This window comes from Pinus tabuliformis, chromosome 7, assembly GCF_031772625.1.
Source record: "Pinus tabuliformis cultivar Carrire ecotype Pingquan chromosome 7, CPIR1, whole genome shotgun sequence".
NCBI classification, from domain to species: Eukaryota; Viridiplantae; Streptophyta; class Pinopsida; order Pinales; family Pinaceae; genus Pinus; species Pinus tabuliformis.
The window spans coordinates 13,846,913-13,863,437 of NC_142293.1; the positions used below are offsets into that span (position 1 = coordinate 13,846,913).

At 38.3% G+C, this 16,525-nt stretch overlaps 1 protein-coding gene across 4 annotated transcripts in view; it reads left to right on the top strand.

The window, feature by feature from the left end:
* Positions 1 to 321: 321 nt before the first annotated feature.
* The window catches only part of LOC149244898 (NEDD8-activating enzyme E1 regulatory subunit AXR1-like), a 303,335-nt gene continuing 287,131 nt past the window's right edge, over positions 322 to 16,525 (top strand). For 2 of the 4 annotated variants that reach the window (XM_089457592.1, XM_089457595.1), the window contains exon 1: positions 447 to 676. In XM_089457592.1, coding sequence (XP_089313718.1) covers positions 639 to 676 — 38 coding nt within the window. In that variant the 5' untranslated portion in view covers positions 447 to 638. The other 2 variants (XM_089457594.1, XM_089457593.1) reach the window with 2 other exon arrangements.

The window sequence follows — 16,525 nt, forward strand, 5'->3', positions numbered from 1 at the left end:
ATTTTTTTTAATTGTAATGGTTCACATCTTAATCTCAATTCTAATTAAAACTATACAAATTATTATGATGTTCCACATCTTAATACCAATTCTAATTGACATAAAGAAAAAATATAATAATGCTAAAGAGAGTTAAACTGTTAAGATATAATAAATTAACCATATATAATAAATTGATAGATCGTATAATATGTAACAATCAACTCCGCTTTATTTAAAAAAAACCTTTATTATTAAATTTAAAATCTAAGGACATGGTTTATGGGTTTCTGTGCGAACCCCCTTTTTAATCTTTTCATTAAGAAAACTTCCTTACAATTACAAGGTTTTGGGTTTTGAGGTGAGATTAGCCAATCAAACCACAAACTCAAGTCCTATTTTCGCAATTAATTAAAAAAAATTCTCTTTAGGATTCCCCGCTGATTTGTGCTACACAGCAAGTACGAATAACTCGTTGCAAAACTGCTTTCCCAACTTTCGTTTTGGCATATAAATTCCCAGATTTTCTCAGACATCACTCCATTTTCATCCCTGTTTTTTTATCTGTCACACAGATATATGTGTTTCTGGTGAAATTATACTGACCATCCTCTTTCTCAGCATATAACAGAAGGAAAAGGACGGACCGTTGCACGACAATGGCGGAGAACAAGAGTAAATATGATCGGCAGCTAAGGTAAGTACCGTGATCCATTCTTCACCTTTTAATGTTTGTAAATGTTTCTGCGTTTCTCTTCGTTCATTCCCAGCAAAACCCTAGAAATAGAACCCTGGAATCGAACGAGGGACTATTTATCTTCAAAACAATGTATATCACTAAAAATATTTATATAAAACATGTAACAAAACTTGTCGATGTCCCACGTAAAATGCTGGTTGGTTTAGTTTAAGCACAGACAATCCAAGGTTAAGAAATGAACGGCTACGAAATTCATAAAAAATGACTTTAGGATTTATTATGATAAAATTCGACGGTTGTGTGATTTTTCAACACTGGTTATTTGAAACATTGTCTTATTTTGGGTGGTTCTATTCAACACTGTTTATGTGAAACAATGGCTCGTTTGTACGGTTGCCTCCTGTAAATTTGGCATCCTTTTCTACCACTGTCCCGATGAATGTGTAATGGGGATGCAACGTGCCTATGGGCATCCACGTTTGTTGTTAGCTACGCTATCAGAAAACTGACCAGGAAACCCATTTCTCATTCAGTTTCGTTTCTAGTTCTCATCTTGATAATAGATTAGTACTGCTTGTAGATATGCTCCTTAATCACCCAATCAGGTGAACTGAGACGTCCATAGAGTACCCGGAGGTTGGGGGAGACAATTAGTGGAGGTGACAACCGGCTGAAGCAACTAGGAAGCCTCAAAAAATCAACACGGACGCTATCTAGGGGTGTTTGTGGAAGCAATGTCTCAGAAGAGCATAGAGCTAGGCAGGGGTATTAACCTCTACTAGACATAGAGTTTCCCAGGATTTGGACTTGTTGAAGAAAGGGGACAAGTCTAAAGATGGCCTCAATGCACAAGGGATGGGCCTCAAACTTTGTCTGAATGATGAACTGGGGCATTTTCTGTTTGCATTGGATGATGTGTTGTAACAGAAGGGTCTAGACACTCTTCCTAGTCCAATTAACCGAAAGCAGGCTAGGTACCTGAATCTTGGAGCCATAGAGGACTGTGGATTGGATGATCATGTCCATGAGGTGCATCTTGGATGATATATCTTCAAAGTGAAGCTAAATGCTTAGTTTCTTGAGCTAGGCAAGGGAACAGTATCCCTTTTAAAGTAATGTCTGAAAAACATTCCTCAGCTTGAACCAAGGCCTCGTGAATTGAACCCTTAATGATGTGTAGGTCGTGATAATCTCAATCTCATCCCCTCTATAGTAGTAGTAGATTAAAGCTTGTTGAAATTTGAGTTGCATCGAGGATCATAACCATCATCTTAAGGTTAATGGCCACTTGTTTGTGGTCATGGAAGCTGGATAAGGTGCCAATATTTCTATGTGGCCCCTTAGCCGAGGAGGCCATGAGAGTCATGTTGTTGATAATGTTGAGATTAGCTTGGACAAGTGTCTTCCACATTGGCTTGGTGTCTAGCATGTGGGAGATTGTTCATTAAGTTGTGATGAGGAGCGATTAAATCACAACCCTAGATCTTATTGGCCAAGGATTTAATTTGAGCCATTAGATCTTAGGTTTAAGTTACAATTGTTATAATGAGACAGAAAAGGAGTTTCTAGGGAAGGACACAAATTGATTTTTTCAATTAATTTTTGAACGAGTTAGAGAGAGAAGAAGAGCTGAAGAAAGAGGAGAGAAGGAGCATGCAAGCCAAGGAGAATGCACAACATTTATTGCAGTTATTGGCATAGATTTTGAGGCAGTATTTATGCAGAGAAATTGAGGATTTTTGGCATAGACTTTGAGGCAGTATTGCTGCACAGAAATTGAGGAAGTTTGGCACAGATTTTGAGGTAGTATTTATGCACAGAAATCAAGGGTTTTGGCACAGACATTGTGGCAATATTTTCTGCACAGAAATCTAGGGTTTTGACACAGATTTTGAGACAGTCTCTTCTGCACAGAGATTGAGAGTCTTGGCACAGTTATGAGGTGGTGAAGTGGCTCAGAATTTGAGGTAAGTACAATCGATTGTTGCTGGAAAAGGAATTTGCTGTAAACTCATTTTTTTGTTTGTTTGTCTTCTGTGGGCTCATAATAAAAATTCCCTTTCTACTGATTTTCCCTTTGGGGTTTTTCCAGGGGTATTGCTTGAAAATTTCTGTGTCATTTAATGTGCTTGTTTTCCCTAGTTTCTGCTCAGCATTTGCAGTAAATGATTCAATGTGTATTCTTCCATAAGTTGAGTTTTTGAATATATTTGTGTATGAGGATTAAACCCTAACAACAAAAAACTGTGAAACTTATTGAGATGGATAACTACGATTGGGTCAAATAAAAATTTACAGGTAACTTGTCCATGAGATCAACTGCCTATGGGACACAATATCTTACATCCCATTGCAACATTTCTCCTATAAAAAGGAAAAAAGTAATGGTAAGCAAATTTTGCTTGGAGACATGGTTCTAGCATTAAAAGAAGTGCTCTTGTGGAAGATTATTGTAGGTTTATTGTCTACATTGATATTTTGCATGCTTTAATGTTTAAAGAAGGGTGTCACTTGTTCCATGGCTAAATGCTTATCATTGCTGAAATTTGACTTCATAATTGCATGTAAAATTCTCTTCTTCAAGGCCTATAAGGAAATTCTATGTGCGAAGACCTTATACTTAATTTCTCCCCTCACAAGAGCAGTAATTGGGTTTTAGAAGTGGATGCCCTAGAGCATCCCACCTTACTCCTTCATTATCTTTCCTTTGAAATTTATGCCATAAAGACTCTACTAGACTTTGTAGGATAAGGTGGCAGTTTAAAAGTCCGTTGATCACCATAAAACCTAACAAAAACCCTTTTCTCTGTCTCCCTCCTAGATGGCTAGGGCAGATACTAGGGTTTAGGAGCTGATTTGTGCTTAAACTTGTTATTTTATTGCATAGGGGTGGCTTATAATGTTGGGAAATCCTAGGAGTTGGTAGTTAAAACGATTTCCCTTATTATGACATTAACTTGTGATGTTTTCATTATTAGTATTAGATTTCTTAATTATCTTTTCTTATCATCAAGATTAATGCCAAACAAAAAAAGAGGAGAACACAAGATATAGGCACACTGCCAAGGCAAAACCCCCCTCGAGGGGAAAACCTAGTCACAAATTCTTCCTTCAGTAGATTCAAAAGATGAGACAACCAAGACCCTTACAATCTAGACTCGAGACTACCTCCATCAAGTCACCCTTCTTCCTTTCACTGTGTTAGCATCGAATACATCATCATTGCAATATCTCTGAGGTCATAGCAACAATAGACTTCAATTTTGTGGTGGCACCGAGCCCACCATATTGTAGTTACACCAAGACAATATTGGCACCAAGACTGTAGTATGTGATAGCATCAAAATGTGGGAGCACCGAACTGTGGTAGATTGAACAATCCGCATTTTCTTAACTGTGATAGCACCGAGGGTATGTCTCATTGAGATCCGAACTTCTCATTGTAATTAGCACTGAAATTGTCTCTGAGATTTCACTGAAAACTTCCTCTGAGATGTACCGAAACTTCCTCTCTGTGATCACCGAAATTTCTTTGAAATTGCGAGCTCTGAGTTGATGTAATGCGAAGATCCCAGACTGGTATATATAGTGGTTCGTCCGTCCTAAATGAGTCGACATGTATCATGAAGATATGTGTCTTTTAATTGAGTCGACATGTGTTCTTTTGATAATAATTCTTTTGAGGCCGACTTTGAAGAGGTTGTCTTTGATGAGTAGATGACTTGATGGAGGAGTCAAACAATAAATGATTTTGACAATAACCTAAAGTCTAAAATGGAGGCTTGACCTATAATTGACACAACGTGAAACCCATGCTTTAATAAGTCAATTCAATTTAATAATAAAATTCTTTCCACTTTCTTTTGACAAATAAATTACATTTTGACTCAAGTACAATAATGAAGGCCGAACCTAGTTACATTTTCCAACATATAATTGGGGTTAATCTCGACAAATCATATAACCTTACAAAATCATAATTGGGGGCAAAACTTAGCATAGGGATATCCTTACATGCCCTAGAAGGGTTGACGTCACCTTTTCTTTTGTTATTTATGCATATCTAACAACCCAAAAATTTTGCTTGGTACTTTGGAGCTTTCTTTGTTCACTTACTTTCCACATACTTATTTTTGTATTATGAAATCTTTGAAGCATGTTTTGAATGCCTTGTAATGAACCATGGTCATTTGGATAGAATAATGTGAGGTTTCGTCCCTCTTATTGCCATCTTTTTTATGTTAATCTTTCATATAATAAACCAATTTTTTGTAACCACCCTCCTCCCACATTTACCCAAGTTAACTGGTCCGCTAGGGTTAACATGTGACGAGAGGCTACTATGATGTGATTCGACTCCCCATGTATAGTTAAGGAACTGGAACCGAAAAAACACAACCAATCTGGTCCTCCACATATGCTACATGACCTCCATGAGCTAACCAACCCTCCCGGGTGACCAATTCCTGAAGCAACTTGCCTTTGCACTGCCCTAGAGCCTCAATTGCTCCCATGGCAAGGCATGCATGCAACTGGGACCCTCCAGTCGCTCCCACAGCAAGGTATCCATGCGACTGTGGCCTTTCTCAGGCAGTTTTGTGCCACTTTTTAGGGCCAGGACTCAGGCCACTGCCCATAACTCCATGAAACTTCCAGAAATGATAGATACCATTGAAACAAGATTACTAATGCAAACATTTGATCAATGACTCGACTGGACCCCTACTAGCCATGACAGACATTTTGTCGAACATGTCGCAAATATGCAATCTATAGGTCATAACAACAGATCTGAGCATAAGGGTCTCATACTGTCTGAGATTCGTAAAGAAGCATTGTTGCCCTATAACTATAGCAACATTATCATCTATTAGGTCATATATTCATTGTTCATTCATTTGCAAATCAAAACATGACGAGAGCCATACATCAAGTTTGTCATAAAACATACTCTTAACCACTAGCATATATTCAATAGAAACAACATGATATAAAAACCATAAGAGTCACATGAACAAGAATATTTACCCGTCAAATACAAGAGGAAAGGAGCTCTTATTAACATATGCAAAATCCAACCAGGTCTGGGATTCCATGTGTTGAGAAATCTAGGGCATTCAATGTTAACAATTTCTCTTCTTGATAATTGCTTGTGATATGCTTGTTCTTATTTTACTTATGATCTTTCACTTTGTTAGCTTGTTAGAGCGTTCTTTTTCATCAAGATAATTATCAAAATGAAGAAAAGTGACACAAAATATAAGCTTCTCTAGCTAGGGCCAAAACCTCTGACCTCTTGAGAGGAAAACTCGATAAAATTCTTCTTCTAGATCTGATCTTCAATTGTACCAAGACCATGACACTAAACCCTTGACCATAGTATCCTTCCAAGAAACTTGTCACCCACCTTGATCTGCTTCTCCCTTCCTTCATCTTTCCTCCTAGAGAAACTTGGTCTCTATCTCGTTGTACTGCACCTTCACTACTTCCCTAGAGAATCTCGGTCTCTAGTTCTTCCAGAGAGAACCTCGGCCTCTACTTTGATCACTTAGTAGAGTTTCTCTCTTGTTGCCCTAGAAGAATCTGCTGCCCAAACTTCGTACTTCCCAGAAGAATCTGCTGCTCAAACTTCACATTGCCCAAAAGATTCTGCACTTCCCAGAAGAATCTTCGTTGTACCCAGTAGATGATGATCCAGAAGAATTTTCATCCTACCTTTTTGCTGTTTCTTCTTCGTCCTACTTTTAGTCCTCTTTTCTTTTGCCTTCTACTTCGCACTTTTCCAGTGAATGCTTGTACGAATTGTGTGTCTCCAAATGAGGCCGATTAGGGCTATATATACCCTTCTTCGCTGCCCTTTAGGTCGACTTGACAACTTCCCAGAAGAATCTTCGTTGTACCCAGTAGATGATGACCCAAAAGAATCTTCATCCTACCCTTTTGTTGCTTCTTCTTCGTCCTCCTTTTAGTCCTCTTTCTTTTGCCTTCTACTTCGCACTTTTCCAGTGAATGCTTGTACGAATTGTGTGTCTCCAAATGAGGCCGAGTAGGGCTATATATACCCTTCTTTGCTGCCCTTTAGGCCGACTTGACAACTGGAGTTTAGGCCGACTTCATCTTGCAACTTCCTCATAGTTTGTAGGCCGACTTGAAGGGGTTTGATGACAAGTTCTTGGAGGATGCTTTACATAAACAATATTGACCTTTTGCCAAGTGTAACATGACTTCATTTACATGACAATAACTCTTTTATGACTAGATGAATAAACCCTAAAGACTCTCAATGGGAGTCTTGACTCAAAAACAAAATCCCTTGCTCATGAAACCCATGAAGCAAGTCAAAATAATTTCATTTTTCTTATTTACATCTCTTTACATAAAATCATGATTACATGTCATTATGAATATCGAACCTAGTTACACTTTTTCAACACTATGTACCACCCGACCATAGATTGGTTGAACCAAATCTTTCTTTCAACCTTTGTGCCATAATCCAAGCATGAATGTGAGATCTCATAAAACAACTCAATCAAAACCAAACTAGGTCTTCCAGAGGCCAAACCACCTCAACCCTCAATCAGTGATTCCATCTCATGGTCGGACATCACTAATCATCACCAGATTGGTTTCTACCCAAGTTGTCTAGGGCTCTAGAGCGTTTGTTCCAACCAGGGCTTCTAGGACTAGTAACTCAACCCATAACTGCTACAGGGCTTCCAGAGCGTTTGTCCAACTAGGGTTTCTAGGATTAGTAACTCAACCCACCAAGGGCTTCCAGAGCGTTTGTCCAACCAAGGCTTCCAGGACTAGTAACTCAACCCAAACTGTTACAGGGCTTCTAGAGCGTTTGGCCAACCAAGGCTTCCGGGAATTAGTAACTCAACCCATAGCCAAAAGAACATGAGCACTAACTAGAAAAATAAAGATAAAATCCACAACACCATGGCTATCTAGGAAATGGCAACGCTAAGCAAATGCACTTTCAATCCAGGCAGTCCTCCATGCCGATGACAAATCATAACCAAGAAACCACATTCGTGTGCCATGCATGTCAAAACTAGCAAGGAAATCATACATGCAACTGGGTACCTGCAAGCTAAGCCCGCTGTAGTTGTTGATCCCGATGTCCTCTTGCACTTTCCTGCTCTTCCTTTGCCTTCTTGCTCCAAATCCCAAGTATGCCACACTCCTCCAAGAATGCTCCAAGAAACTCTTAAGTGTCCAAGAGTATGAGAGAGTATAGAAAATGAGAGCTCCAAATCTGAACTGACAAAAAATTACAAACTGAACCTTAAAAACCTTTTTTATTAATGAGGCCTCTATTTCTTTCATTTTCCATTATTTTCCTTCTTTTCCTCCTCACGTGCAACCTGTGACCTATTACCTTCCTTTTCTCCTAATTTCTATTATTTTCATAAATAAAATGCCAATTAATGCCACTTTGCCTTTCCAAAGCCTTGCCATCCCTATCACTATGTTTTTGCCTAACATTCAACTTGGAATATGTGTCCCATGACGTTGGTTATTATTTTTCCTTTATTAACTTTATTACATGGATTTTTGACCAGGGTTATTATAGAACCCTTCCACTTGGGGGAACACCATCCTCGATGCTCAATGACACATACAACCAACAAGAATGTTGAAAAGCAAAACATACTACCCATGGAGCTTTATAACTTAGCTCATTGCAGTATTTACAATGATCATTTCGCTGAAAAACAAGCCAAAATGAGAAACATAACAACATGACAACCATAATGACATGACACCCATACCACTTATTGGAGCTTTATAACACAACTCATGGCGATATTTACATCCATATACATATATACACATGTACAAAAACATCATACCAAAACATATGCCAAAAACATTCGTTCAAACAACGAATAGAGAATCAACCATCTCTCATGTAGCTTCATCGGGCCCAAAGTGTTTCCATTGCACTTTAACTTGCTCGATTACTTGGTTCCGAATCATGAACATATTTCTCTGCAAAATGCACTGAGGTTCCAGCTGGAATTCTCCTTTTGGTTCCACCTGCAATACAAACAAGTCAATCACATGATCAACATCTTTAACATACTTCTTAAGCAATGACACATGGAAACCATCATGGAATTTCACTGTCGGAGGCAGTGCAAGTCAGTAGGCTACTGACCCAATCCTTTCAAGAATCTTGAAAGGTCTACAAAACCGAGGTGTCAACATGACACGTGATCTAATCCTCAAGGAGCTCTTCTTGGACTTGATGTGCAAATACGCTTGTTCCCCAACCTGAAACTCCTTAAACAACTTGTTGCGATCTGCATAACTTTTTTTCCTGCCCTGTGTTGCCTTCAGATTCTTCTTGATTATCTGCATGTCTTGTTCTATTTCTGCCAACATGTCCAACCCTATCAACACCCTGTTAATTGGATCACTCAAATTGATGGGAGTATTACAACTCCGCCCATATAGTGCCTCAAACGTACTCATCCTCAAAGATTCTTGATACACATTATTATAAACGAACTCAACCAATGGAATATACTACTCCCATCTCTTCTGCTGATGCATCACATACATCCTCAATGTTGAAAAATGGCAACAAGAAATGCTAAAAATAGAATTGATAAAAATAGCACTGCTAAAAATAGTAGTTTGGGTACCAGTGTTGGATTGAGCAATAGGGAATGAAAAATGGAAGTGCTAAAAATAGCATTCTATTTTTAACAGTTCAAGATGGATTCCTATTTTAGCCAGTCCTTGGACTAAAAATAGGAAATAAAATTCAAATTTGAATTTAACAGCTATTTGAAAATAAATAAATAAATTCATCATGAGTTAATTAATTGTGAAAAATCAAACATGAAGTCTATGTGAGGACATGCAACAGTTTCTCTATTAATTGAGGAATTTATCCATCAGTTAAAGAGATAATGATGAGTTCTAATTTGAGTTGTAATTAGTTGGCTCAGTTAACTGAGTCAAGTTTAGTTAGATTGATTTAAACAGTTTGTTTAAATCAATGTGAGTTCAGTTAGTTAATGTATGCTTGCATAAAACTGCTGCACTTCAGACAATTGAAGATCTGTCATGAATAACTCATGTATGTCAGTTTAGACAGAGACCCAATTGAGATCAAAGAAGGGAAAATGTATTAGCAGTTGGATGAAAATTTTCCTATAAAGGAATCTCATCCATGGATGAGGATTTATCTCCTTCAGGATTGCGTAGTTGGATCAGAGGTTAGTGTGTGAAGAGGCCAATTCATACAAGTGGCTGCACTGGACCCCAATCAGAATTGCGTAAAGAAATAGGAGGCTTGGAGGGCAGACCAGAGGTTAGATAGAGGCCTTTGACTGTCTATGAGCAGCAGAGGTATTGCAGAGAGCGCAGGATAGCTTTTGAGCTGATTCTTTTTGTAATACTAGTTATATTTTCACTTGTATGATAATACAGAGATGGGGTTTTAGGCTGGTGCTTTCCCCTGGATATTTCTTCTGTGTTATGTGTGATTGATTTCTCCATATCAGTTATATGTGTTCTTATTGATGTTGCTCATGTTCGATTAAGCTTCCGCTAAATTGGTTGTAGAAGTAGATCAAGTATTTTGCTTTAGTCTATTGCATTATCAGGTGATTTACAGGTGGGAATTTCTACATGGTATTAGAGCTAACTGATTTGTAGAAAAGTTCTACATGGTATCAGAGCAAGGTTTTGTAGAAAAAGTTCTACATGGTATCAGAGCAAAGGTGATCAAAGGAGAGAACAGTGTACTGAGAGGAGATTTCAAAGTTTTGAGTTTTGGGCCGAGAGTTTGCAGAGCATATTTGAAAATTTATGTACAAAATTTTCAGAAACAAATAGCAAATTTGGATTCCTTGCGGAAAAAGACCCAAATTCAAAAAAAAAATCGGTTGAATCAGAGTTCGAATGAGGGAGATATCGTTGATTTAAAATAGGTTCTTTTTCCAGAAAATTTCATGACGGCGGGAAAGTGGAAACAAATTGGTGTGCTAGCCAAGAACCTGTAGCACTTGAGGTACAAGATGCATGCAAAGCCTTGAGGAGCAAGGCAAAGGTTAGATACTTGGTGGTTGAGAGGGAGAGTAAATTACCTCTCAACATGGAGCGTGAGAAGAAGTCTTAAACAATTGTGGAGGAGCCAAAATTGGTGCAGCAACTTTAGGAGGTTGTGGAGCAACCACAACAGGGGAAGCTGAGAGGAGATCGAGTAGAGATATCTACTCATGTAGAGACCTGCAGTAGGGGAAAACTTCGAGCCAGATGGGCAGAGGGATCACATGCAGCCATACCTCCAAGTAGGAGGTGGGGCGATGTGGAGTGATTGTCCCAAGGAGGGGCATGATCCTTGAGGTACCCAACCTCTTTGATTCGACTTTGCTACAGGAGCCCCGATGAGGAGTAGCAGGACTCGCTGAGTGGCTAGAGCCAGATGCGGATGGAGCTGCAGAGAGAGCTACAACGCAGGAGTCCCAGGATTGTGTAGAGTTAGTAGGCTGCAACAATGCGAGAGGCACGGGAGTGTTGCACCAGTGCAGGATGACATAGAGAGGTGTGCAACGGTGCGAGATGCATGGAGTGTTGCAGCAACTCAGAGGTCAAAGAGGGAACACTTGTTAGCAGCAGGTAGAGCTTCAGCATCAGAGTATGCTTCTAGCCCAACAGAGAGGTTAGTTGGGAGTTTTTTTGTTCCTAGAGTTGCTGGAGCAACTCAGAGGTCAAAGAGGGAATACTTGTTAATAGCAGGTAGAGCTTCAGCATCAGAGTATGTTTCTAGCCCAACAGAGAGGTCAGTTGGGAGTTTTTTTGTTCCTAGAGTTACTGGAGCAACCACACTTGGTAGAAGTGTTGCATGCAGAACATTCTAGATGTACAGGATCGGGTTCGAGTTGAAGCCTTTCTTGTTGAGAGGGAGTGTTGAAAAATGACAACAAGAAATGTTAAAAAATAGAAGTGCTAAAAATAACAGTTTGGGTACTAGTGTTGGATTGAGCAATAGGGAATGAAAAATGGAAGTGTTAAAAATAGCATTCTATTTTTAGCAGTTCAGGATGGATTCCTATTTTAGTTAGTCCCTAGAGTAAAAATAGGAAGTAAAATTCGAATTTGAACTTAACAGCTGTTTGAAAATAAATTAATTAATTCACCATGAGTTAATTAGTTGTGAAAAATCAAACATGAAGTCTATGTGAGGACATGCAACAGTTTCTCTATTAATTGAGGAATTTATCCATCAGTCAAAGAGATAAGGATGAGTTCTAATTTGAGTTGTAATTAGTTGGCTCAGTTAACTGAGTCAAGTCCAGTTAGATTGATTTAAACAATTTGTTTAAATTAATGTGAGTTCAGTTATTTAATGCATGCTTGCATATAACTGCTGCACTTCGGATAATTGAAGATTCTCTCATGAATAACTCATGTATGTCAGTTCAGACAGAGACCAAGTTGAGATCAAAGAAGGGACATTGTACTATCAGTTGGATGAAAATTTTCTTATAAAGGAATCTCATCCATGGATGAGGATTTATCTCCTTCAGGACTGCGTAATTGGATCAGAGGTTAGTGAGTGTGTGAAGAGGCCAATTCACACAAGTGGTTGCATTGGTCCCCAATCAGAACTGCGTAAAGAAATAGGAGGCTTGGAGGGCAGACCAGAGGTTAGATAGAGGCCTTTGACTGTCTATGAACAACAGAGGTATTGCAGAGAGAGCAGGATAGCTTTTGAACTGATTCTTTTTGTAATGCTGGTTATATTTCCACTTGTATGATAATACAGAGATGGGGTTTTAGGTTGGTTCTTTCCCCTGGATATTTCTTCTGTGTTATGTATGATTGACTTCTCCATATCAGTTATATGTGTTCTTATTGATATTGCTCATGTTCGATTAAGCTTCCGCTAAATTGGTTGTAGAAGTAGATCAAGTATTTTGCTTTAGTTTATTGCATTATCAGGTGATCTACAGGTGGGAATTTCTACATGGTATCAGAGCTAACTAATTTGTAGAAAAATTCTACACTCAACATGTCCTCCAATATCCTGTTGACTCTCTCTGCCCGCGGATGATAAGTTGTGCTAAAGGCCAACTCTATACCTAAACTTGCAAATAACTCTTTCCAGAATCTAGAAGTGAACTTGGTATCCCTGTTTGACACAATTTTCTTCGGTACATCATGCAACCTCAATACATCTCTGATGAAGACGTGCTACATCATTAGCTGAATAAGTAGACTTCAATGGAATGAATTGCACTACCTTTGTCAACCTATTCACAACAACCATGATGGAATCATGTTGTCTAGATGTCCTCGGCAAACCTGTAATGAAGTACATGGAAATGACCTCCCATTTCCATTATGGAATCAAAATCGGCTGTAGTAGACCACCTGGATACTTACACTCTCCCTTTAGCTGTTGATAGTCCAAGCACCTAGCCACAAACTTTGCCACTCCCTTCTTCAAGTTTGGCCAATAGTAGAACTTTTTTATTGCTGCTAATGTCTTCTAATATTTTGGGTGACATGAATATGGCTTAGCATGAAATTCCCTCAAGGTAAGCTTCTTGAGCTCAATGTTGTTTGACACATATATCTTGTCCCTAAATTTGACCAAACCATTTGTTGTGACTCGTGACAACAATCCTCATCCTAATCACTTGTACCCTACTGTAACCTGTGCGTAAGCTCTATGTACTTGTCATTTTGCTGTCCTGCTCGTAAGATTTGATCTTGTAACTCTGTCCCATAGGAGCTCATAGCTGCTCTATGGATTACCTGTATCCTCCTGCTAAGAACATCTACAACCCTGTTCTCTTTTCCTTTAATGTATCTGATCTCAAAGTCAAACTCACTGATCATGGCCAACTGTCTAGCTTGCCTGGCATTCAAATTCGGTTGGTCAAATATATACGTCAATCCACTGTGATCAATCATCAGTACAAACCTTCTGCTAAGAAGATAGTGCCTCCACATCTTTAATGTATGGATGATCGCTGCTAACTCAAGATCATGTGTCGGATAATTTTGCTCGTGCTCATTCAATTTCCTTGATTCATAGCATACCATCTGTCCTTCTTGCATAAGAGCTCCACCAAGTCCTCTCTTGCAAGCATCTGTGCACACCACAAACTTTGTCTGGATCCGCAAATCTTTAAAATTGCAGCATTTGTCAACAACTGCTTTAACTGCTCAAAACTCGTTGCACATTCCTCTATCCATTCAAATTGATTACCTTTCCTTTGCATGACCTAATAGGATAAACAAATTGTGAGAAGTTCATGATGAACCTCCTATAATAAATTACTAACCCCATAAAGGACCTTAGCTCATCCACATTCCTAGGAGCTGCCCACTCCATGATAGCCCTTATCTTTTCCAGATCCACTGCTATGCCTTCCTTGGAAACCACATGCCCCAAGTAGTGTACCTCTGTCTGAAAGAAACTACATTTGCTAAGCTTGGCATACAACTGATGCTCTCTTAGCAATCTTAATACTGCTGCTAAGTGTTCGACATGTTCTTCCTCATTTTTAGAATATACTAATATATCATTAATGAATACAATAACAAACTTGTCCAGATAAGGACGCAATACACTATTCATCAAGCACATAAAAGTAGCTGGAGCATTAGTCAAACCAAATGGAACTACAACAAACTTATAATGGTCATACCTGGTCCGGAAAGATGTCTTGTAAATGCCCTATTCTTTAATACGTACCCGATGATATCTTGATCTCAAATCAATTTTCGAGAACACTGTTGCTCCCTTCGACTGATCAAACAAGTCATCGATCCTCGACAACAAATTCAAGTTCTTGATGGTCACTTTGTTCAACTGCCTATAATCAATGCGTAACCTGATAGTACCATCCTTTTTCTTCACAAACAGCACTGGTGCACCCCAAGGCGACACACTTGGCCTAATGTGTTGATCAGTGGTTGTCTTTGATGTCAACCCAAGCAGCACCAGGGGCTACCCCGATATTGCAAGGGCATTTTGACTTGACAACTTACTCTATTTTGAGTCAAGGATCTTCTAGATGGACTCTACTCATCGAGATGTTTTCGTGGATATATGCCACGCTAAGTAATTCTTCACGGTTTGAGAGATATTCATGTTTGAAGTTAGTAACCCTAGTTAGTGGGCTAAAACCCTATGGGGTTGTGGCATGACACTCATAATTGGTTGTGGTCATTGAATAATCAATAATTAATAAATCTTTTTGCTCTTAAAATACCTCCAACTTTCACTTGTTGAGGACCCTCTCAACTCAAGACATTCATATAAATAATGACCCTCATATCCTCCTCTAGTAGGGATTTTGTGGCTTCAAACATGTTATTGTGGCATTTTTGCTGTAATTTATATATATATATATATATATTAATTATTTATTTTATTTTATTTTTAAATTTTATTATTATTATTATTATTTTTTATTTTATTATTATTATTATTATTATTATTTTTTATTTATTTTTATTTATTTTATTTTTAATTTTAATTTTAATTTATTTTTATTTTATTATATATATATATATATATATATATTTGCAAAGTTTTAGAAGTCGAACTTAAAACCCATTTGAGTCGCAATCTTGATGAACCTCGTGACCGAATTTCAGATCTTGGTTTGCTATATTTTCGGAGATATGATCTGGGGAAGTTAGGGTTTTTGTAGGCTCCCGAATTCCATGTCAAACAGGTGACTTTAGGAAAATAGTCATAACTTTCTCTCTGAGCATTGGATTCAAATTTCGTAAATAGTCACAAAAACAGAAGAGACTGCAGTTTGTTGAGTAGCGTTTTCAGGGTTGAAGGTTGCAACAGTGACACGTGGCACTTCGTACAAGTTTGCTCTATTGAACCAGTCTATAATCAGGTCATCGTGGGAGATTGGGCATAACTTTTTCTTGAAGAAACCAATCTTGATCAGACTCGTGGGGTTGGATAGAGGACCCTGAGGACTACCACAAGATGGAATTTCAGACCTTGGAGATCCGAAATTACATAGATACAACAGATTCAATATTGAGCTCCTAGAAGGCAAGAAAAAACATGCATTCAAGGATCACTGCAGTAAGGACCACACATCAACAGTCAAAGGTAAGTCTCCTACAACAAGGTAGGTATGATTAGTGTTTAAATTTTAAATATGAGTATCATCTCTGACATATGTTTTTGCAGGACAACATAAGTATATACAGGGTCTCGATTATATCTCTATGTCTCTATATGTTACAGTTAGTTTTGATACCACACTTCGGATGTCCAATTCTTGATACTACACATTTGATGCTACATATTCTTGATGCTACACCAAGTATGCTAAATCTATATGATGTTGTAATTTCATGTTACTTGTCTTGTCATAGTTGATAGAATGGTCTCCGTTGTTGTACTTAGAACTTGGTCCATCACAAGTCTAGGGTTTGTCATCAGTTTTTATTGTATATATCTTTAGGTCAGTTTTGGATATAGTCTTGCATAGAGTCCAGACCTATATCAAGAGTGGGAGTCTTTGTCTACTGCTGCAACAAGTACACATCAAAAGTGACAAGCACACTTCAGGTACGCATTGTAATTTTAATTTTAATTTATTCATTATTATGCACTTACATGTGTTTTGTAGGCATAGATAAGTTGAAGGGTATTTTTGTTTTGTTTTGGGATTGGTTTCGCTGGGCAAATTTTGCATGCATGTAGAAGAAGATTCATGTACAACTTCAAGCAAGAATTCAAGAGCAGAAGTATCAAATCAAAGGAAGCATTGCAGTGGGACATTCTTTGAAGACATGGCAGCCATCCGTATATTGTGAAGAAGTGTC